At 48.1% G+C, this 23,687-nt stretch overlaps 1 protein-coding gene across 1 annotated transcript; it reads left to right on the forward strand.

The window, feature by feature from the left end:
* The first annotated feature begins 13,711 nt into the window (after positions 1–13,711).
* On the forward strand, positions 13,712–21,705 carry ZDHHC22 (zinc finger DHHC-type palmitoyltransferase 22). Its single transcript, XM_064714502.1, has 2 exons — positions 13,712–15,366; positions 19,489–21,705. Exons 1-2 carry the CDS (start codon positions 14,808–14,810, stop codon positions 19,752–19,754), a joined length of 825 nt encoding a protein of 274 aa, XP_064570572.1. The 5' UTR covers positions 13,712–14,807; the 3' UTR covers positions 19,755–21,705.
* Positions 21,706–23,687: the final 1,982 nt, after the last annotated feature.

The following is a 23,687-nucleotide window of genomic DNA, read 5'->3' on the forward strand; positions in this document are numbered from 1 at the left end:
TCCAGCCATTTAAGTAAAGGACCTTCCAGTCTCACAAGCATGGCTATGAAAATCACCAGGAGAAGCATAGGGAAATGAACATAATATAACAGCAGCCAGCAAAGAATTTTTGTTCATACTGCTGGTGGAAATGGCTGGCACAGCTCACACACCATGAGGAACCAAGGGGTGAAAGCCTGGTGTCCCATATAGTGTCTTTCTTTTTTTAGGCTCCCCAAGGCTGAGGGAGCCCTCGGCTGACTTCTGGTCTGCTGGAGCATGGTGCAGAGAACGGGTTGGCTACAACTTGATGTCTTTTGATAAAACTTCAGTTTCACGTAAATGAGTCTCACATCAATGAGATCTTTGTCTCCAGCCAGAAGCTACCATAGCCCAATCAACACATACCTGAAACTTTAAGGAATAGCTGAGTAAAAATAAATTTCCCAATCTCTTTCACTGGTATCTTTAGCCATATGTATGATGAGCAGAAGCCAGACAGCTTGCCCTCTCACTCCAGACCAGCCAGTGCCAGTCCTACAGCATCACTGAGGCTTGGAGACCTTGACTGCTGTTGTGCATCAGGAGACACTGTCTACCTCAGCAGAGAGCAGAGACCACCGTGCCAGCTTAGTAATGGGAGCTTGTGGAAGAAACAAATCCATGGGAATTTTCTAGAATGCCTCATGACTGGGTCCCCAATATTTGATCCCCTGCTTCTGAGCAATGAAGAAGCATGGCTTCTCTGACTTACTGAACTGGAAGCCAACATGTTTCATAACTTAAATTGGCAAACACTGCTGGGAAATGTTGACTTCTGAGTAGATCTGGCAACCTTGCTGCTGGTGAGCTGCCCCAGTCCCAAAGGAACACCCTCTCCCCTTCCTTTGGCCTGACAAGACATTGGGGATCACACAAAGCTGGACAAACCTTGCCTGTGTGTAAGTCATTCCCTGGAGATACCTGTTTCTCCCTGCTTCTGGCCCAGCCTGTGCCTAGTTGGAATAGAATAGAATAGAATTACAAACAAAAAAGGAAGTACAGAGCAGCCCCAAAAAGGAGAAAAACTCCATTTTCTGTTTTATACTGGGTCTCAGTGGCCATGATTTTGGCCAAGAAGAGCCTTACAGGCGCGGTCTCACAAGGACTCATTGTTTTTAAGTGCTCCACATGTCTGAGACCCAAGAGTGGTGTGTGGCTCAGCTCCAGCTCTGTGTGTGAAGGAGCACAATACCTCCTTCCTGCATTGCTTATAACCCTGCAGCAGTGAGGGAGGGACCTGGAGCTGCAGCCAGAGGCAGCAGGAGGATGAGGCACAGGGAGCTGTTGGGCAGCTGGGACTCTAGCACTGCATCCTGCTGTCTGTATGAATCTCCCAATTGTAATTCCTCTTTTCCATCATTTATGGCTTTAGTATTTATGCTGAATTTCTCCAGGCAGACTGAGGGACTCAGGCTGGATTTGTCCAGACACATTTCAAGCAAGATGGTGCAAATGTTCCTTAGAATGACATCTGTAGAAAAAGCTATTGTGTCTATGTTTTTCAAAAAGCTGTTGGTTTACCCTTGGGCAGCACCAGTATCTCTGAGCTTCAGAGAATAAATAAATGGTAAATAAATACTGGCAAAGGTGTTTCCTTTAGCTGGAGATGTGCCTTTGAATACTCCTATGGAGCTGATGCTTGTGAAAGTGGAAAACTGCAATTTGCCCAGACTGGTGGCAAACTTGAAGGGTCAAGCATTGAAAACACCCTTTAGTCCTTGATCCCTGCACCTGGAGCCAGCGAGACCATGTTTGTGTCCCAGGCTGACAGCCCAGTTTGGCGATATCCCCATGCCAGCTGCCCTCACCAGGATGAGTGGGCCAGCTTGAGCGTGGTGAGCACAGCATGCCAGCCCATGGCAAATGGTTGCCTGTTGGCAAACATCAAAGAGAGCCCTGATCTCCCTGGTGCAGGGGTGGGAGCCAGTGCAGGGCTCCATGGGGCTCTGCAGAGTGGGCAGCCCTGGATACAGAACCTGCGAGATGAAGCTTGAAATGGGCACAAAATGGCATTGCATAGTCCTGCATGTGGCCCCTGACTTTCTTATCTGCAAATTGCTTCTAGGAGAGAATTATTTATTTCCTTGGAGGGCTGATAGAATCATTACATTATTTTCATGCTGCAAAAGCAGGAATTAATTTCTCCTTATCCCTGGACAAGTGGGGGATTACCCCCTGGGAAGAGATGGAAGCTCACACCTGCGGAGGTCGGAACTACGCTCTCCCCTGAGTGGTTGGATTCCCCTTCTGTGCCCACTCCAGTCCTGGCCGTGGGCGCCCGGCATTCCTCGATCAGGACTGCGGGGCCCCGGGCGGACACCCGGGACAGGACACGGAGCGCCGGCAGTTCGGGCACGGTGTGAGGGGCTGGTGAAGCCCGGGCCCCGCCAGGGCTGCCTCCCCCCGGAGCTGCCGGCCTTTCCTAGCGCTGCCTGCCTCCTTCCCGGAATATCTCCTGCCTGCCGTAACTAAGGAAACGCAGCTCCTGTCGGCAGCAGCTCCTGGCGGTGCGCGCATCGCAGGGGGGAGATGCGGGTACCGCCCCGGGCCGAGGCAGCCCCAGCCCCAGCCCGGCCGGGGAACGCCGGGCTGCCCCAGCCCGCTGCCAGAGCCCGAATGAGGGGCAGCAGGTCCCGCACAGCCCCGGCATCGGGCAGAGGCGCCGGGCAGGGCTCTGTGCCCGGGCAGGGCTCTGGGCCGCACAAGCGCAGCCCCCTGCGCCGGGACGGCTCTGTGCCCTCCACTGGGGAACCCCCGGCTCCAAGGAAGCGTCTCCCTTCCCACAGGAGACCGCGGGACTTAAGCTGTGCAAAAGGAGAAGCTAGAAGAGCTCCAGCAGAGGCTGAGCCACCATCACACCCCCCACCTCAGTTCCGTTAATTAAAAAAGTTAATTTCTTAATTTTCAAGTGCTCACCCCGGACCTTCTCAGGGCTCTTTGAAGGCAGCTTGCCATTGGGAATAGCTGAGACACTGCGGCCGCAGCTACTATGCTGGGAAATCGTCTTTCCCCCCTGCCAGCTCCCTTGGGTTTGGTGTCTGCATGCTTATAATTTCAAATCTGCTTCAAAAATCACCCACCACCCAGGCTGCGTGACCACGCACTAATCAGTTGCATTAAAATATGCTAATTGGCTCTTCCCAATTGCCAGTCAGGTGAGACAGTGTTGTTCAGTACTTGCAGGCACAGGATTTCTCTGTGACTCTATTTCTGTTCCTTGGCTGACCCGGGTAAGCAAGATATTCCCATGGTGCTGCCCATTCACCACCAGCCCTGCTCGTGTCTGCTCTCAAAGCCTAGGACGTGCCGTGTCACTTCCCTGGGGAGATGGACACAGAAAGAAACATGGGTTCATTTACTCTGTGTAAAATACATCTCCCTCTCTTAGACAAATGTGTATGAGAGAGAAACAAAATAAATACATGGCTATATGGAGCTTGAAATGGAGGTCATGGGTCAGAGTGAAATGTTTTCTGGAAATCTCAGGGAAATGACCCCTCTGCTTCAAGAGGTGCAACTGGTAATTCCTGACATAGGAGAAAAAGATCCAGGCTGAGCACTTGACCTTCTGAAGCAGTAAATGGCATTTTTATGATGTTTAGAGCAATGAAAGACTGATTGCAGATAGATGAGGGAAAAGTGGTGGTAGTTTTAATGAGAATAACAGTGGAATATAGGGGAAAGATGAAAGCTAACAGGCTGAGCTAGGAGAGGCAGTCAGGAAGATGCACATCATGTAATGAACCATACTGTTCTGGCCGAATGGGGCTCTGCATGCAGGCTGTGTCTCTGCCCACATGCCAGCCTTCCTGGGAGCAAACACTCCATGCACTGATGTTCTCCCTGGCTAGGACAGCTGCCAGCAGTGCAGCTAGCTAATGCACAGTGGCACAGTCCTTTGTCAGAGTCATTAACTCTAAATAGGCTGTCTCATAAACAAAGTATTCCACAAAAACTTCTTTTTTATGTAGCTCATTGCCCCTTCTTCTATGTAAAGAATAGTGCCAGAATAATAAAAAATAAAATTAAATTTAAAAAAAAAGAGGCAGGGCTGTTTTAGGTCAGAAAACAGGTGTGTTTAGCTATCATTCTGTTTCTGGAAGTGGCTGGCAGCAAACACCTTGAGAAGAGCATAATAACAGAGCAGGTGGATGATGCTTCTTTAGTGTCCTCTCCCATCACCAGCAAATACATTGTTTCTGAAAGAGATTCAGAAGCATATAAAATGTGGATATCCACAGCACTCTGCAGCAAGATATTCCCTGGTGAAGCCACACATTGTATGAAGGACACAACATCTCCCTGTGCCTCTTCTGACCCACTGACAAGCTACTTTCACACATTTCTCTGTCTGGAACATGTGGTCAACATTTGAGCCTAGCTGACATCAAATAATTATTTACTAATTTCCCTGCTCATGCTGTTGGCTTTACCTATGTTTTTACTGTGTGTATGACTTATCACATTCAACTTCATTCATCTTCTGTGAAGATGGGCTGATAGAATTGGGGTTGTTCAGACTGGAAAAGACAAGATTGCAGGGAGAGCTTACAGCAGCCTTCCAGGACCTAAAGGCAGTGAACAAGAGAGCTGGAAAGGGACTCTGACAGGAGCATGTAGTGATAGGACAAGGGGCAGTGGCTTCAAACTGAAAGAAAGAAAGAAGGTTTAGAATAAATATTAGGAAGAAATTTTTTACTGTGAGAGCAGTGAGGCACTGGACAAAGTTGAGCAGAGAAACTGTGGTGGCCCCATCTCTGAAAATGCTCAAGGCCAAGGCTGAGTGTGGCTTTGACCACTTGTTGTAGTGGAAGGTGTCCCTGCTGATGGCATGGCATGACATTGGAACTAGGTAATGTAGAAAATTCCTTCCAACCCAAACCACTCTGATTCTGTGGTTCTATTCTTTGCACCTCTTTTATCCCTCCCTTCCCTTCCACGTGCACTGAAATGAAGGGACCACTCAGGTGGAGATAATATGGAGTTTATCAGGCTGGAGTTACACCTGGGAGAAGCTGGGAATGCTTAACTGAACTGAAACCAGAAGGGAAATGTGAGTGAATGACAAACAACTCATGGCTAATAAAGCCACCCCACGACAAGGAGAGCGTTGGTGGTCACTGCTGATCACAGCCCTACATGTCTCTGGTCCCTCATCCACCCTCCCAGGTAGCTCAGCAACTGGCAGCTCTGCCATTGCCACTGCTTCAGCAGATCTGCTGTGTCCCTGGGAGAGCTCCACCATCCTGGGGCAAGGCAGATGCAGCAGCTCTTTTGCTCTCTGTTGGTGACCAATGTAGTATGTGGCATAACAAACAAGGAGAAGGCACTGCACCTCCCAGGCAAAAGCTTGGAGGACTCCTGGAGCATATTTAGCCATGTTGCAAAAGAACATCCCACTGCAGCAGGTAGGATTCACATCTGATGTATCTTTTATCCTTCTGTACTGAGAATGGCAATCCTGACCAGTGGCAATTTGGGGAGCTGTGCCTGGGGGATGCTGCTCTGCATGTGGGTCCTGCTCGGGAAGGAAGATCTGCCCTCACAAGGTTGATCCCAGCTGCAGGGCTGGGGGCTCCCCAGCGGAGCTGGAGAGGGAGACAGGGCAGAGATTTCTCTTGGGGGATGATGGATGGATGGATGGTGATGGCACTGAACAGGTGTATAGCTCCCACCCCACATCCACAGACGTCCTCGCCCGGTGAGACCGCTGAGACAGCCACGCAACTCCTTCCTCCGCTCCCTCCTCCCGCAGCTCCCGGCGGGTTCCCGGCGCCATCTGCCGGCCCTGCCCGACATCCCTGCCACGCCCAGAGCCGTGCCGTGCCGGGCCGGGCCGTGCGGCTGTGTCTCCATGTGCCAGCCTGTCCCCAGCACCCTGTCGGTCGTTCCCCAGGATGTGACAGACTCACCTGTCACCCGTGGCCCCGCAGCTCCTCCTCGGCTGTGTCGGAGCGGGGCCAGCAGCAGTTGGAAAGCCGGGCAGGGGCCGGGTGCCCCAGGCGGTTTGGCGAGGAGGGTCGGTGCCGGAAGGGCGCCTGGGAAGTGCCTGGGAAGCAGTGGCCCCTGACCCTCTCATCCCGGCCATCACTCCAGCCTCTCTGCTGGATCATTCTGATCCCAGCCGCCCGCGTTCTTTCCAGCTTTCGCAACACACCGAAATCCCCTCCATCCCCACATCTTCATCTCTTCCATTCTTGTTTCCCAGCTCCTTTACACTTTGTCCTCCACCTCATGCCAGAATTTCCTCTGCCTGAGCTCTCCACAGGGCTCTTCTTGGCCCCGGTCCCCTTGAACCCCCGAAAAAGTGACCTTGTCCTTGCTGTCCAGTATACAACCACTGCTTCCTCTGCTCCCAGAGCAGAAGATGCCTCCACCTGCTCCAATCCTTTGGGATAGCTCCCTTTCCCAAGCTGTGAGTGAAGCAGATTCTGGCTTCTGCTTCTGGCATGCATTTTGGAAACCTAGCTACTGGCTGTGCTTACCCCAAATCCACCAGACAGGAATCTGAGAGAAGCAAGTGAAGACAAGTCTGGAGAAAGCCCAAGTCTCACTGTTATGGAACTTCTGCTGTATATTTACTCCTTATTTTTCTATTTCCTCCCTTAGCTCCTCAGTGGGTCTCCAGGTGGGTATAATTCACCCTTCTTCTTGCTATTTACGCTGTGATCCTCAGTAGTTATCCCCTACAGTCCTCCCCTGAGGAGAGCCACTGCTTCTCCAGTGAAGTCCTCTGGTTTTCCTCACTCAGTCACTACTTCTGCAAGGAGGGAGAATATGACTGAAGGTGTTGTTCCACAGGAGACAACACAGTGGCTCTGAAGTCCTTGGACTACAGAGGTGCCTTTGGAGGTGCCCTGAAGCTTGGGAATAAGGGAAATTACCATCTGGCCATCTGACACATGCATGCTCTTTCTTGTGGCAGACTCATATGAAGCTGACCTTGTTGCAGTGCCATTAGCTTAACCTTAGTCTTACTCAAAGCAGTGCTAAGGTCTTCATTAGTTTGATACTGAATACACCAGGTGATTCCTGGAAACTGCCAAACCCATGATCAAATAATGGCTTTCTTTTCCTACAGCTGAGAAAAGAAAGTCACATCTCAATTATTTTTCCTTGGCTCATCTAGGCAGTTGATATTCCTAGAACAAGGTTTACCCTGCAGTCCTGCCTAGCCCAGAGGTGATATTGGCCTCAGGGGCCTGGGCTTTGCTCCCAACGTTTGTAGGGATAGCTTGCCCAGCCCCACCCCATAATTCTGGCACAGAGAAAGAGTTGCCTCCCCTGAAAATCCAGGTCACATAGGGGCTGGGAAAAGGGTGAGTGTGGGACTGCCTCCAGCCTCCTGAGAAGAGGACATAGTCCTGCCTCTTCTTCCTAAACAGTACTTTTAATTTCTTCTCTTAAAGCAAGCAGATTGGCTCCAGGGAAAGATGCTATTCCTCACCAGAGGGACAGAGATCTGCCCAGAGCATGCCCTGGCTGGTGATGGCACTGAGCAGGTACCTAGCTCAGAGATGCACAAAATGCACCTTGACTAGGGCATCAGAGTGGGAATCCCCTCCTTATGGGCACCTGACTGGCAGAGATAATGGCCCTTCTTCTGCACTAAATCTGGGCCTTAAATGTGTGCTTGGAAAGTGAAGTGCCTGGGCTCAGGTCCTCCTAGATCTGCCATGGTTTGAACCCAGTGTCTTTCATACCAAAGGATGGGATGGGATGGGATGGGATGGGATGGGATGGGATGGGACCATTTCCTTCAATGGAGCTGGGCAAGTTTATGTGTTGCACATGGGGACAAAGAAAGCCAAGAAACAAGATGGTTTGACTTGGCATTGAGTGGCTGAGGGCCTGGTCTCTGCTCCCAGTGCTGTTAGTGCATCTTTTGTAAGAGATCATAAATGAAATCTGCAGCCACTGGGATGGATGGAAATGAAGCGGGCAGAGTCTGGCCCTCTGTGCAGCAACAGTAAAAATCAGTCAGTTAAAATCATTGTCAGCTGCAGTGTGGCTGGGTGGCAGTCATGTGCAGTACACCTAGTGCACTGGCTGCTTGCTACCATTTTTGAAGAGCAAAAATAATTTAGGAACTGCTTTTACAGACCCAGTGGAGGGGCATCTTGATAGCAGAGGCAGCAGCCATGTGACAGTGGGGAGAGAGATTGTTTCTCCCAAGAGCACTGCTGCAGCAGGCAGAAGGATTAATCCAAGTCTATTTTCTGGAATTGATTTAACACTGTGTTCATTTATCTGCAGCTTCTGCTGAAACATTTCATATTTCAGATCTGATTTCAATGTTTCCAAGGCTGAAAGGCTTTTTTCTCTAGGGAGGAGCAGTTCTACAAGAGAACAACAAGTAGGAGCCCTAGGGAAGCAGCAGAGGGAAGGAATATTTTATCTTTAGTAACTGGTCATTTCCATTTTGGAGGCAGTGAAAGAAGAACCATCTGGTGTGTGCTGAATATTCACTACTTAAACAATGACTTGGTTATGAATATGTGCATGTGTTATTGTTATTTATTATTATAGGATTCCCTAGGTGTGCTTGACACTTCACCAGCAGAAAGGAAGACCAGGGCTCCTGCATCTTGATGTGCCCAGTATAAATTTGACACAATGCTCAAAGCATCCAGTGATGGCAGACAAGGGTTGGACAGCCAGCTGGGGGTGAGAAGGAAGATGCCAGACCTATGACAAAGGGCAGTGCACAATTTCTGGAGCAGTAGCTGCTTCTACTGACAGAAGATTGCTTCAGAAGGCCATCCTCGCATATTAATGCCTGTTAGTTTGGGGTTTAATCCTCCTTTGCAATGAACACTATTTACATTTATTTGTTTAATTTTCTACTCCTTAAGAGCTCTGCTCCTGCAATGTCCTGCCTGGAAATGATGCAGAATGTCAGGAACCTTGCTCCAATAACTTTCCATGATAGTTACCTAGGAGTGATGGGTCTGCTTAGTTGGCTTGAGCATTATGGCTCAGGAGGTCCAAATCAGTCAGCTGAGACAAATGTTTTTAGAGGTGTTTTATTGTGTAATTTACCTGATAGTCAAAGTATCTTGAAATCAAGAAGAGTCCCATGAAGTGGCACCCTGACACCTTGTTGTCATATCTAGTGCTGAGGATGTCGGGAATTCGAGATCACCCTGACACCTGGAGAGGATGCCCAGAGTTTTGCAGGAACAAAATGCCTGAAGTACTTCCCCCTCTCTTGTCCTTCTTTTTCTTTCCACTAGTGGAGCTTTTCCATAGGGTGTTTTGCCACAGCATTCAGCCATTCCTCTGGTGCTGAGACAGTATTATGGGCAGGGTTCGGTGGAGGGAGCAGCTGTAGGCACTGGAAGGGAAGAACCTTGATTCTCTTAGGGGAAGAATTCCCACACCATTATGAGGACAGAGTTCAGGGGCATTTGCAAGGCCAGGGGGATGGAGGAGAGAGTGGACCACAGTCAGGGACAACAACCCTGGCCTGAGCTTGGGCCCAGGAGTGCCTTCCCTCCCACAATACTCCCTTCCCACCTATCATCAACATTTTCTCTTCCTGCTGTTGTGCTCTGGCACACTGAAATTTACTTGACTGCAAAAATTTGTTTCCTGACACCACCAACAAGCAGCAAATGAATGAAATGTTGATTTTTGCAACAGCTTTCCTGACACAGCAAGGCACACCATAAATTGTGGCTTAGCCTGTGTGAAAAAAGGGCTCTTTCTCCATTGCATGGGCCAGCTAGAATGGACCAGAGCATCATGAACAATGTGGTATCCCAACTCCTTGGAAACGTGTTACCATCTCGTCCTTTGTTAATGAACATCCTCCCTCAGCACAACTGAAGCAGCTCAATGAGCAATCTACATAATTTAAAACCCAGCTGCCTAGAACCACACTGTTGGTCTGCCTGAGCTCGGTGCTGGATGCCCCTCTCAGGTGCTTGTGCAGCAGGAGCAATACCCCAGGACCCTTGCTCTTTCTTTCAGAGGTTTTTGAACACAATCCAAGCAGTACTATTTAAGGACTTGGATGGCTTCATCCAGGGAAGACATGATAGTCTGTAAGAGATTGCAGTGAGGAAAGGATTTATCTTTCTCTGAACCTACTGGGATAAGTACTAAGACCTTAGACTGCTGCAAGGGAGTGCCACATTATGCATAGAATGAATAAGAAGAAATTCTGAATGAATAAGAAGTAGCTGAATGGAATGCCTGGAGGTGGTGGGGAATCTCCATCATCTGAGATCTTCAGGAATTTATCAGACTTTGTCTGCAAAGGACAGCTAAACTTGCAACAAGGGTATGGAAAATTGGGAAAGATGATTGAGTTGGCCTCTGAAGGCCATTTCTCACTATGAGTAGAAGCTTAGCGTTAGATTTGGGTTTATGGAAGATCAGATCCTGACAACCTGTGTAGTATAACCCAGAACTGAATGGGGAAAGGGCTGAGCACCCTTTTGCTCCCAGCATTCATGCCTCCACCTAGGCAGGTCAGCATAAAGGCATGCTGTATTTATTTTGTTGCTAAACTGAAGACATTAGGCTGACCCTGTTACTTTTCTTGGCCATTCAGCTTTACCTAATCAAAGAGGAAACCTCTCCAGACACTGTGGGTATTCAGACTTTGAAGGCTAACTACCCAGAAAAAGAAAAATCAAACCAAACAAGAAAGTAGTTCATAAAACTTGCAGTTAAGTGATAATTTAAATCAAGAAGCACCTGGTTTACCACAGAGAGAACTCATTTCTTTGAAAATGTCACAACAAATAGCAGAGGTTAAATTACTCATTCCAGAGAAAAATCACTATCAGACTGTATCTTGAAAAATAAACTAATGGCTCAGGCTAAGGCAATGCACCTTTTGAGATGGAAGAAATTATACATAATTTGGGATGCAATTTAAAGTGAAACCTTCAAAAATGTTGGGCAGACTGTACCAGAGTATGGCATCAACTGGAACAGTATTTTTTTCTGTTTGAAATCTCCGAGCACAAAGAATTAGAAGATCTGGGTACAAAGCTATGAAAACTGTCATCTGCCAGTCATTATCAAGTGTAGCCCAGATGATTGAATGGGAGGATGTAATCACCAGCTGGCTGACAACTGATAGATTCTGTCAGTGGTTTCCTACTCTGCTTGCTAAAGGACATATTGGGAAAGAGTCCATAGTAGAGAAAGTCCCTGCACACAATTGGCCAGCAGGGAAGAGTGGAGTGGTGACACAGAATCACCAAGGCTGGGGTGAGAGAGGGTCTGGCGGTGGTATGGTGTGCTAATTTCTGGAGAAGTCTGCACAGTAGGTAATGAGAACAATAAACTGTTCTCACATGTATTTCTTATGCCCAGCTGCCAAGTTCTTCCAGACAAAGGCAGATAGCATAACCCTTGCCATACTCAAAAGACAAGAAAATCTTGACACATGGGTGAAGTGATTTTACTAACGGTTGAAAAGCAGAATGAGGAAATACTCCATCTCCTGGGTCACAACCAGACCCAGAGAAGAAAAAAGGAGAAAATATTTTTGAGTGTCACCCACCCAAGTTGTCTCATGTGTTGATTTTACAGCAGGAGAAAACCCAATTCATGCAGTACATGTTACTTTTAAATGCTTGCTCCAAATTAACTACTGTTCCCATTTTTTGCCTACTTCCTGTGCTAATGTCCTTGTTTACCCATCTCTCTCTTATATACACATGCATAGGCAAATTCATCCCCAGTCAACTTCTCCCCCATTCTGCAAACAACTCATAATATCAACACAACAGCACTGAAAGAGGATATTTTGCTATATTGTTAAATATGAATCCACTATTTTGACAAATCATAAGCATCAATGTGCAGAAGAATTTTAATGAGAGTGTGGGGAATAATCTGCCTCACATTTTCTATTCCAGTGGAAACCAGATTTCCCCTTCCCTTCCCTTCCCTTCCCTTCCCTTCCCTTCCCTTCCCTTCCCTTCCCTTCCCTTCCCTTCCCTTCCCTTCCCTTCCCTTCCCTTCCCTTCCCTTCCCTTCCCTTCCCTTCCCTTCCCTTCCCTTCCCTTCCCTTCCCTTCCCTTCCCTTCCCTTCCCTTCCCTTCCCTTCCCTTCCCTTCCCTTCCCTTCCCTTCCTCCCCCTGTTTTGGCTACAGCTTTGATGTTCCCTATGCAGGCAGGCTTAATGTCTTTCATGAGATGCAGTCCCCTCAGCTGAGAGTCTTTCATGACATGAAAAGACTTCTCTGTAATTTTCTTTTTTTATTATTATTTTGATGTAAGCTGTTAAAATATGGAGAAAACACTGTCTGATTATTTAAAGATAAAACTAGACTGGGTCATGTATCTCTATTGCAAGGCTCAGTCTACTTTAAATTGATGAGTTGAGGGAATATTGGAGGATTTTTATTCTCAGTAGTCGTGACAGGAGAATGAGGGAGGTGGGAGTGAGAACTAGATCTGCTCTGAGCAGCTTCCCCTTCAGTTCTGCCAGAGGTGTCTCTTAGCTGCTCATCACTGCAGATCCAGTGCCTACGGGATTGGTTTGCACTTTCTTGTGTTATTGCCACTGCTTTTCTCAGAAATGTCGAACCATTAAGGTTACCTGGGAGAAAAGTTATTTCTAATGAAGAGCCCTTGAACACTTGGTTGCTGTCATCACCTTCCACGCTGGTGCACGTGCAGGAGACAGGCACAGCAGCTCTCTTCTCCAGTCTTCTCTCCCTAGAAACTGAGACGTGAAACACACTTTCATTTTGCTCTGAACCTTCAGGCAAAGGGAGAGTCTCTTGCGGGGTTGCAGAGTCTGTGCTGAGGTACTGGCCAGTAAACCTAGGACCTGAGATTATGTAAAATGCATTTTTCTTTGACTTTTCACCAGTGCAGAGTTGACTGTCTCCAGGGACACAGCTGCAGCCCAACAGCCCTCTTCTCTCCCCTTTTCCTGTCATGGGTGGCTCGTCTGTGGAGGGAGACAGGGATGCTGTTCCTGAGAGCTGGGAGGGTGCAGCACGTAGGTGTGTAGGAGAAGGAGAGGCCGTGCACAGAGCCTGTGTAGACAGTACAAGGAGAGCGTGGGTGGGCAGGGGGGGTGAGGGTGTGTAGCTGTCAGAGAGCAAACACGTGTCTGCAAAACTTCTGCCAGCACCAGGCTACTGCTACTGCCCAGGCACCACCTGCCCACATCAAAGCCTTTCCTGCTTGTGTTAAGGGAGGCTCTGAACCTGCAACGACTCCCTCTCACATTTCCCCTTGCCTCCAGTGCTGGTTCCAACTGGGGCAGCTTTGGGGAGGCACAGGGACACAGAAAACTCACCTTGCCTGCCTCACCCACACTGTGGGGAGGAATGGTGCTCTGCGGGCTGGAGGGGCAGAATGCCTCTTCCCACCCTTCTGCTCTCCCCGTGGGAGTTGTGAGGACCTCAGAGGCCCAAGAACACCTTTCTCTTCTCCTGGGGCGGGTTGTGCTCGGCGGGGGGCGGACGGAGCTGCTGCAGGGGCGGCGGGTGCTGAAGGGACAGCTACGGGGAGCCGGGCCGGGGCGGGAGCACGGGGAGGATCGGGAAGGGAGACCCCCGGACAGGAACGGGACTCGGGAGGGAGATATGGGGAGGGAGGGAGGGAGGAGAAGTCCGTGGTTGAAAAGCACAGGGACAAGGACAGGAACAGGGAGGGACATAAGACACTGGACGGAGAGAGACAGGCAGAGGACAGGGGCAGAGAAAAGACGGACAGGAGAAGAGCAGGAAGGGAGAGGAAGAACAGGGCAGAATCCGGGCGCACTCCGGCTCCGCTGCCGCGGGGATCTCACTCGGCATGGCCGGCTGTAGGAGCGGCTCCGCCGGCGCCTCACACGCCGGTACCGGGCGGCTCCCGGCGCGCCGGGGGACAAGGGGACTGCAAGGTGGCAGCGGGCAGCCCGCAGCGCCGCGGGGCCGAGCGGGTCCGGGCCGCCGGGGCTCTGCAGACACCGGCGCTGGGGACTCCTTGCGGCTGCGGGCGCGGGGGTGCTCGGGGCACCCGCACCGCCACCCAGCTCGCTGCCCGCCGCGTGTGCCCACCGGGCTGCCCCGTGCCCCGAGCCTGCAGGCTGAGCCCCGCGGCCGGGGTGACCGCCTGCCCGGCGGGGATGCGTCCTGCCCGGCCACAGCTGCGGCTGCAGCTGCGGGGCTGCTCCGGCTCGGCAGCCGAGCGCCGCAGGTTGCATCCGGACAGCACTTGACCAGCTGTTTTGTATATTTTCTAATTTCGTGCAGAACAGGGCAGCGGTCGTAGAGGTAATCTGTAGATCCGTGGCTTTAAGGGATAAATTAGAGCACTGGATTTGATCCGTATTGCAGTGGATTAGAGCAACCTCTCCCCCCTCCCCTTCTCCTCCTCCCACCCCTCCTTTTCAATTCACTCCCCCCTCCTCCAGCACCACCTTTTTTCCTCTCATGCAATACCAAAACTGACCCTGCCTGGCAGAGAGACTGCTAGGCGAACAGAGCGGTGCTCGCATCGCCGGCACACCGCGGGAGCCGCCTCTCCCCTTGCAGCCGCTGCAGCCCCTCCGGGGCACCGCTGCCGCAAGTTCCTCCGAGGCTGGCGCCGGGGCCGGGCTGTCTCCTCCGGGAGCCGGGGAGTGGTCGCTGCCCACGGGCCGTCCCTTTGCCCCGGCCCGGCGGGGGCCGTGGGGCGGCGGCGAGAGAGAGCGGCCCCCGGAGGGCATTTCCCGAAGGCAGCGGGGCCGGGACCCGGCAGGAAATGGAAGGATGAAGTGTGCAGCCGGAGCGGCGATGTTCCTTCTCTCCTTGCTTTCCCCTGCAGGAACGTAATCCGCAATGCTAGTTCTCAGGTTGCTCAATGTTGTCGCTCCAGCCTACTTCTTGTGCATCTCCCTAGTGACCTTCGTCCTCCAGATCTTTGTCTTCATCCCCAGCATGTTCAGAGACCCTTCCACCACCCCACTTTTCTCGCCTGCTCTGCTGCATGGGGCCCTCTTCCTCTTCCTCTCAGCTAATGCCCTGGGCAACTACGTCCTTGTGATCCAGAACTCCCCCGAGGACTTGGGCAAGGACTTTAACTTGGGCAAAGGAGCCGAAGTGGCAGACTGGCTGGATGGAAGCAGGTCCCCTGGCTCAGCCTTGCCCGGCACTCACTTCTGTAGACTGTGTTCCAGAGTCACCCAGAGGCATGACCACCACTGTTTCTTCACAGGGAACTGCATCGGGAGCAGGAACATGCGAAACTTCATCATGTTCTGCCTCTACACCTCCCTGGCTTGCCTTGAATCCCTGGTGGCAGGCATGGCTTACATTTCTGCTACACTTTCCATGTCCTTTGCGGACCCACTGGCCTTCCTCACTCTTCTGCCTCACTCCATCAGCCAGTTCTTCTCAGGTAAGGACTCCTTGCTCAGAGGTGAGGAGCATGTTCCTTCTCCAGGGCTCCTGGGATGGGGGGACCTGATCTTCCTTGGATAGTCATCTGTGTGGAGATGTGGTATGGAAATGGGCCAGAGGGGCAATTGGCCTTCTTAGGAGGCTACAGCCAGCCTTTCCAAAAGACTTCACCTGAAATAGAAGCTGGGACCCGCTCCAGATTACATCCATAGCTACATTCCCAATGCATTAGACTCTGGAATATGCCTCATAACCAGCTTGGTGTGGTGATAGAATAGAGCTATCTGTTGTGCAGGACATGTGTTGTAATTAGACAGAGGAGATAGATTTCACTGCAGGGATGACGGATCTTTTGCCTGTCCTATAGGTAGAGATGGGGGTGGTCCTGTAGGCTTTTGTGCCCTACAAATCTGCAGGTTCCCCATATCCCAGCAGGTATATCTTATCCAGGTCTACTCACTCCCTCCACTGTCACCCACCTCCTGCCTCCTGGCAGTGCAAACTTACTGAGATCTTTTCATCCTTCCAGCACAGGAGAATTGGGTTTAGGCAACAGAAACCGAGAGAGGAGTTGATATGACATGATTAGGTACCTGTCGTGTGACCCCAGTCTGGGACACAAGTCCACAGAGAACCATGGGAAATTCTCTGTCCTGCTTTTTGCGAAGGCTCCACACCAAAAGCAAATACATCCTTCTCCTTGCTTCCATTCCTTACCCTTCTTTCTACTTTTTCTCCCTCTCTCCCTGCCTTTCTGTAAATCTCCACAACCCTTCTCCTTCCCTCTCCTCATTTTGTTCCCATAACTCATCCTCTGTTCTTGCAGAGCAAGAAGCCTTGGCTCTTCACCTTTCACATGCCTTCAAACTCTCCAACCTCAACCCTTTCTCTGTCCAAACCCAAGAGTTAGACAGATCCTGACCTCAGAGAAGGGATTATGCAGACAGTCTAGACTGCTACTCTGCCCTGAGAGTGGCTGCAGAAAATTGCCGTCTCCCCTCTATGAGCTCCAGCCTCACGCACTTGCATCAGCTTTTACTAGACCAAAATAGGTAGCCCATATATTTTAGCTTTGCAGGTTCAGCTGAACTCTGTAAGAAGGGGATCTGTTTTGGCTTGTGCATTGTCCCCAGAAGTGTTGATTAAGATCTGAGTGTGGAGACTCCAGTGCTGGGAATACAGGAGCCAGAGAGGCCCTAGCTTGCTTTTCAGATTCCAGGCTGGAATGCCATCTGAAAACAAACAAATATCTCTCAGCTTGGCAAATTTGCAGATTTGTCATGGTAATCACTGAAAGACAATAAACATGAAATCCTGCCATGACATTTTTATGGAATAATTTTTCCAACTTGAAGAATTTTTTGTAAATAATATTGCATGAGCTTTACTAGCATTAAAAACACTGGGAATGATTTTCCCCGGTGCCTAAGCTCTGCTCAGCACAGCACTCTGGGAGGGGGAGCAGGGATATGGGAGGAGATTATCAAGGAATTAGTTCTCTCTGACTCTGAGGGCTCGTCTGCACAGTGATGGGTCCTGGCACATATTTGCAGAGACACTGAAGTGCCCCAGCTCTGGTGGCAGCAACTGTGGTGCCAATACAGCCCGTGGACAGTGTTTGAGTGGGACACAATGGGTCTGGATGCAGAGCTAAGAGCCAGAACACCCTTGAGAGGCAGGAGCTTCCAACAGCTCCCACCAAACCTCTAGTTCTGCTGAGAAGAGACCTGCTGCCTCACAGGGCAAGATACAGGCATGTGGTGTCTTGATTGCTTGGGAGGAAGGGCCCACTGGATTTCTACCAGTACATTTATCCTTCATTTCAGGAGAGAAAAACAGTCTTGAACAGTTACCTGGAAGGGCTGCTCACACAGTATTTTTCAGCTAATGTAACTGTTACTTAAGGGTTGTTGTATCATCCAAACAGAGAACTGCGATAGCAGGGAAAAAACTTTATCTTTCTTCTCCATCATGCCCACTGTACTGCAGAAGTAGTAAAGGAGGATGAAGGGTTAATCTGCTGGTTTTATGTCAACTAAGTGTTCCTGCTTTCATGCTGGGAAAGTTTTCAGCTGGCTCATTCTGCCCAGACTGTACTCAGGCGTGGATTTCAGAATCTGACCCAAAGTCGATAACTACAGCCTACAATACAGCTTTTCTGGCATCGATAGTATAAGGCAATATAACCTTGAGATCAGACTGGGTCACTTAGAGAAAAAAAGAATCCAAGGCTAAAAGAGACTGTGGGGATCAGGGGTAAATGGAGAGCACTATTGTAAACACATTGTATTGGACCACACAAAATAAACTATAGAAAATGCTTTATGTAGGTAGCCTGAAGAAATGGTTTAAAAAATGCTGTCTCTGGAAAGGATGGCTCAGAGATGCTTAATATTTTCAAGGGGAAACAAGGGTAATTACTTCCTGAATGTTGAATTTCATCAAGTCAGATAAATAAAGCCTACAGGTGCCTTGCAAAGGATCTAAAGAAAAGGTGTCTCCCCATATCCCATCTGGGTATCAGCTGTAGGAAAAAATAAATATCTGTCACACTCTGGTCCAGTAAAAGACGAACAAAGAATTCAGTATTTGGCTCTGGGCTTCTTACCTGGTAGATTAAGTTATTCTGACAGAATTGGTATGAGGATTTGTCATTATCCTAAGGGGCTTGTTCTTCTCTCGCTGTGTTGCATACAAGGAGCCCACTGAGCTGAATGGGATCTAATAAGAAGGGAAAGATGACATTGCATTTAGGGAGAAAATGGAATGATTCCTGCACCTTTTTCAAGTGAAGACAGTCTCTGAAAGCTTGAGGCTGTAGTCAGTGTCCTTACAAATTATCCTCAGAGGAGCCTGCCCCAATCTCTCACTTACAGCACTGCCAGGTGGAAAAGATGGGACTCACAGATTGCAAAACCAGGTGATACCACCTAATCCAGCCTTCTGCAAAAGGGACACAAGAGGTGCATATCCAGTGACCGTTCTGTTGAACTTAAAACCTGAAGCACCCATGTACCTCTTTTGGGCAGCACACCTCTATTGTCCAGGCAATCCCTGCTCTATCACAGCTGGTCTTGTAAGGCTCCTGGTCTTCCAGAGGAACAGAAGCATGTGAGAGTTTTTTTATTTCTAAACCTTATAGGGACCGGTGAAAAGATATCAGCTATTTATACCAGTATTGACACACATTTCATTTCCTTTGTGTAAATAGGCCTGTGTGTAAATATGGGTGTTTAATAATATACCAATATGCACAAAATACATGCATAAACATCATATGGGCACACAGAGAATTTTATATTAATGGGTTTAGCTCTGCTTACACACTGAAAGGTCACTCAGTGACACCTGCTGTTATACTAATATTTTCCAGAAGGAGTTCTAAAATCATTGTAGAGAAAAGGGCCTACAGAATATTTTTATTCAAATATATTCATCACCAACATATACTAAAACCCCCCAGTTGGATTAGGAGCTTCAGATATTCAAAGTATTTTGAGTATTCTAGCAGCAGCTAATGAAAGGAATTTGGAATGTATTTTAGAAAGGTTTCTGTTTCTTTCTTGTATTCAAGCGAAAACTGCCTTGTTCCAAAGGTAGGAAAGCCATTATTGATTTATTTTTCTATTTTAACATTTTATATATAGAGAGAAAAAGAGAAATCCAGAATATTTCTGCCTTGTGTTAATACAAACAGTAAGGCTTCTTAGAAGGATCAACATGCTGTAGGGTCCACTTGTCTTTTCAAAATCCTGAAAAATCTCTGATGAGTAGGTAAATCCTTAAATAAATTAATTATTGTTCAGAATAGTGCTGAAGTCTTACAGATATGCTTTACTTCTGGCTGAATTTGTCCCTGTAATCTAGATCCACACATAAAGAGCAAAAGAAGTGTACAAGAGACCACTGTCATTTGAGTATTTCTGCAGCAGGTCCATTCATCAGACACTATGAAGGAAATAATTTAATACAGTTATAGACACCAGCCTGTCTTGTTCCTATCTCCCCACTTGTGGCCAGAGAAAACAGCTGGTTTGTTGGTTCCTGGGGCTGTGTTAACTGCTTGTGGGGTGTGTCTAAGCACTTTCTTTTCTTGTCCTCCCTCCCTCCTGGTTTTCAGGAGCTCTCCTTAGCTCTGAGATGTTTGTGATCCTCATGCTCTACCTCTGGCTTGGGATTGGACTGGCGTGCGCCGGCTTCTGCTGCCACCAGCTGCTGCTGATCGTGCGCGGGCAGACGCGGTACCAGGTGCGGAAGGGAATGCTGGTGAGAGCCCGGCCCTGGAGGGACAACCTGCAAGAAGTCTTTGGCAAGAAGTGGCTGCTTGGACTTCTCATCCCTGTGCAGAATGTGGAGAGTAGCTACCGTAGGCAGAAAGAGAAATAAAATCCTCGTGTGTGTGTGTGTGTGTGCGCATCCCACGCACACAGCACCTTCCCTGCTCTCTCCCACTGTCTCCTGGATCACTACAGAGCTGGGCTATTCCATCTTTTGGGATTGCAGTCGCTGTGGGAGGAAAGGATGGGCTATCAAACAGAATAAATTAAGCATATTTACATGGAAATCACAAACCATGTAGATGAGATGCTCCAGCTTAGTAGTCACATCACTGCACCTGCATAGGTGGCAACAGCCTTTGAACTAGCAGAAAACTTAGTCAGACCCTCCTGTGGCTTCCTGTCTGAATGCCTCAGTCCCCAGCCCTATTAGTTACCCTATATAGTCTTTAAAAACTGCATCAGGAGCCTGGGCTGTTGTGGAAGACTGTAAAAATGGTGTCTAGTCTTAGGGAGGTTTTTGTGGAGTGACTCTTTGGCACTTATATACATTAGGTAACTTCACACGAGAGCATCATTGCAGAATTGTTTGGACAATGATCTCAGGTACTTGGTGTCATTCTCGAGATTGTCCTGTTCAGGGCAAAGAGTTGGATTTCAATGATCCTTGTGGGTCCCTTCCATCTCAAGATATGATTCTTGATTCACAATACTGACAAGCCCTTAATGACAGAACTGCAATGCAATCAAGTTGTCCTAGGAACAGGCTATGAACATGGTTAATGCATCAGATAAACCTGCTCTCCACAGGCTAGAAAATAAGGAGGAAAACAAAATCACAGGAGGAAAACAAGAAGAAATGGAGAATTTCTCATTTCTGTTATTGATCTGTTCCCTATAAAATGATAGGTCAAGACTGTAGCTGTGCTGCTTATTTTTAGCAATTCTTTGTCCAATGACAGAGTCCAGGCAAAGCTGCCCTTCTGACAGGGAGCAGCAAACAGATAAATCACGGTCAGATGGAGGAACAAGGAGAGGAAACCACAAAGGTGAATGAAAATGCGGTGTTTGAGAAGCTGTGTGATGAGACAGGCTATGCATACCTGTGAGAGAGACAGAGGGAAGTGTGGCCACACAGCAAGCACTTGGGAGGGTGCCAGGAGCGTTGCTGCTGTGTCAGAGCCCTGATGCATCGCCCTCTCACAGGGAACACCTGCACCATTAGGGCTGTGAAGTGTTCAAAATTCCAGAAAACAAGGCAGTTTTCCAACCCATCAGGGCGCTTCACTTTGCACTAAAACAGACAGAAAAATGCTTTTCTCAGACATCCCTGTCACACTTTAGTTACAGGCTCTCCAGGGCAATTCCCTCTTGCATTGCTGCAGAGGGGTAAAATTATCCATGTTATAACTCCATTAAGGGTGTTAATAGAATTACTACAGGGATTAATCAACTTCATGTGTCTGTTGCTTTTTAGCCGCAGCAGCAGCCCATTAGATCAGTGCTGAGATTCTGTGCTTACAGATGTCCTAACAAAGGATACCACAACATCTCTACCAGGGTTAGAGCACTGAATTCCCCAGCAGCTGCAAGAGAGAAGCCTCTGCTTTGGCAAACTGCATCAGCTTATGTGGGCTGGGTAGGAATCCATTGCTTCTCTTTAATAGGCTGAATGGGAGTATGCTGACAAGCCATGAAAAATGTTATTTCTTCCTCAGAAAGGCTCTTGGTGCATTCCTGGTAGTGGAATGCCCCTTGCTTTTATCCTTGAGTTTCTCACAGGCCAGAATGGAGTCACTCATTTCTATAGGCTTTGTAACCATCTTTGACTACTTTACACTTGAATACACGTTTGAATCAATAACAAACAAAATATATTGTGATGAGCAGAATAACCTTGAAAATATACTGAAAAACCCTTAGCTAGATAACTAAAACACAGAGGATATACATCCTTCCACACTGTGTGTGTTCGCATGAACACACAATTGTTTCTGTGGGTAATATGATGTATTTTCTCTAATAGTGAAAAATAAAAGGTATTCTGATTTTTTACATGAGCTGTATCGTGCTTTTTGACAGTTAGCTGTCATTAGCTGTCTCTATGCATTTGTTACAGCATACACACAGATGTGTCAAAGGAAGAAATTAGGATTTGTTTATTGGCTTTGCCAGTAATTCATCATGTGATTTTTGACAAGTCCTTTCATCCTCCCTACTTTAATGTAATGACCAATCTAAAAACGCATCTAATAACCAATTTGCAGATCCATTCTAATTTCTATTTAAAAATTACACTACCGAAATCATGCCTTGTCAACTCAAAGCTATGGGAAAATTAAGCTATTATCATCAGCCACAAACAGCATCTCAGCATAAATTTTTCCTTCCTGTCAATCGGTGTCAAGGTGAGCAGACAGTCACCTAGACACTGGAATCAGAGCCAGAGTCTCATGCCATACACTTTGTCTTGGAAGGATTATTCCTGTTCCACAGACTCGCTGATCCAACTTCTCCCCTTTTGTAGACTTAATGACAATAGGCTTTCAACATTCCAGCTAGAAGCCACCTCCCACCAGCAGAAATTATGGTTTGACATCTCTGCCCTCTGCTTTTGGCTTTTGAGGGACACTGCAGTCTTGGGCAGCTTATGGCACTTGGCACCTGCTGCCACAGTGCCTGGGCTGTAAAGCTCCTTAGGGCTGCACACTGAGAAGGGCAAAACAACTCAGGTTTCAGTGGGCCACTCTGCAAGGACAGAATCCATCCCCTACATTAGTTGCCCATGAAGCCTGCTGCCTCTTCACATCAGGGCTGGATCATACCTAGCCTGTGTCAGGGTTACAGCTGCCTGCCCTTACCACAGAATTTCAGTCCTTGCAGAAGCACAGACAGATCCCAGTTTGAGTCACTGCAGCACAGTCACCCACAGCTATTCTTCGTGTCAGACACCTGTGTTACTGGCTGGAAATTGCTGCATCACCATTTTATGCAGCTAAATGGTTCATTTGCAGCAAACTATTAGATTTCAGCAGTTGTGGTGGGACTTTCAGATGGCCACATCCTTTACAGTTAATATCCTCTGGGATGGAAAGAGCTATAAAAATGTAACACTAGATCGACCCTGTATATTGGCTTATTACTCTGCTTATTCCAAAGTGTGCAAACTGCCCTGCTTGGGGTAGTGGTCCTGCAGGAACAGTTAAGAGTATTTTTTAAAATTTGTCAGCTGCCCTGACATCCCTTCCTTGTCATACTTCTCTATACCTACATAAATCCTTGGCAAGAGAATGTAACAGGGCTCAACAACTGTGAATAGAACCTTTGCTCTTAGCCATGATTTATTAAATGAAGGCTGAGCTCAATGGCAATGTCACAAATTCTAAATCTGTTCAATGACTCTAAAGTTTTCTAAGGATAAATAATAAAAGCTTCTCATCTTCTGTACTTAAAGAGTCATTACTTACTATTTGCATTTCATAACATAGCAGCTGCAATAGCAAATATATTTTGGAACATGATTTCTTGTGACAATGTCTAAATACTTGCAAAGGTTTTAAAAATAAAGCACTTAGGCTTCTCTGGCTTTGGAAAATCAGATGACCACCAGATTTCTTCTCTGGTAATGGTAGTGGCTGAAGTAAAAACTCCCTGTTGCTAAAGACCTTGCACAGAAACCACAGACATTTGCTTAGTGGCTTGTCTATTTTAAGTGGGATTATCTGAAAAAATGGTGTCACCTCTAAGGTCTCAGAAGTCTTTGCAATGGCAGTATAGAGGAAATGAGGGGATGCAACTCTGAAGTAAACCAGAAATCAGTTCTTATGCACAATAAGAATCTCATAGAAAGTAAGTAGTGCATGGTGTTCCTCTCCATACTGCACTGCTGGGCAGCCCTGAAGGCCTGCATGCCACAAGGTCTGCATTAGATATCCTCAGAGGATGTAGAGTTAAAATGTAAAAGTAATAAGGCACAGGGAACATAGGAGGAAAGATGACGTGAAATAGCATTTATCTTAAGAAACAGCCAGCTCAAGGGAGA

Source organism: Zonotrichia leucophrys, chromosome 5 (genome assembly GCF_028769735.1).
Source record: "Zonotrichia leucophrys gambelii isolate GWCS_2022_RI chromosome 5, RI_Zleu_2.0, whole genome shotgun sequence".
NCBI classification, from domain to species: domain Eukaryota; kingdom Metazoa; phylum Chordata; class Aves; order Passeriformes; family Passerellidae; genus Zonotrichia; species Zonotrichia leucophrys.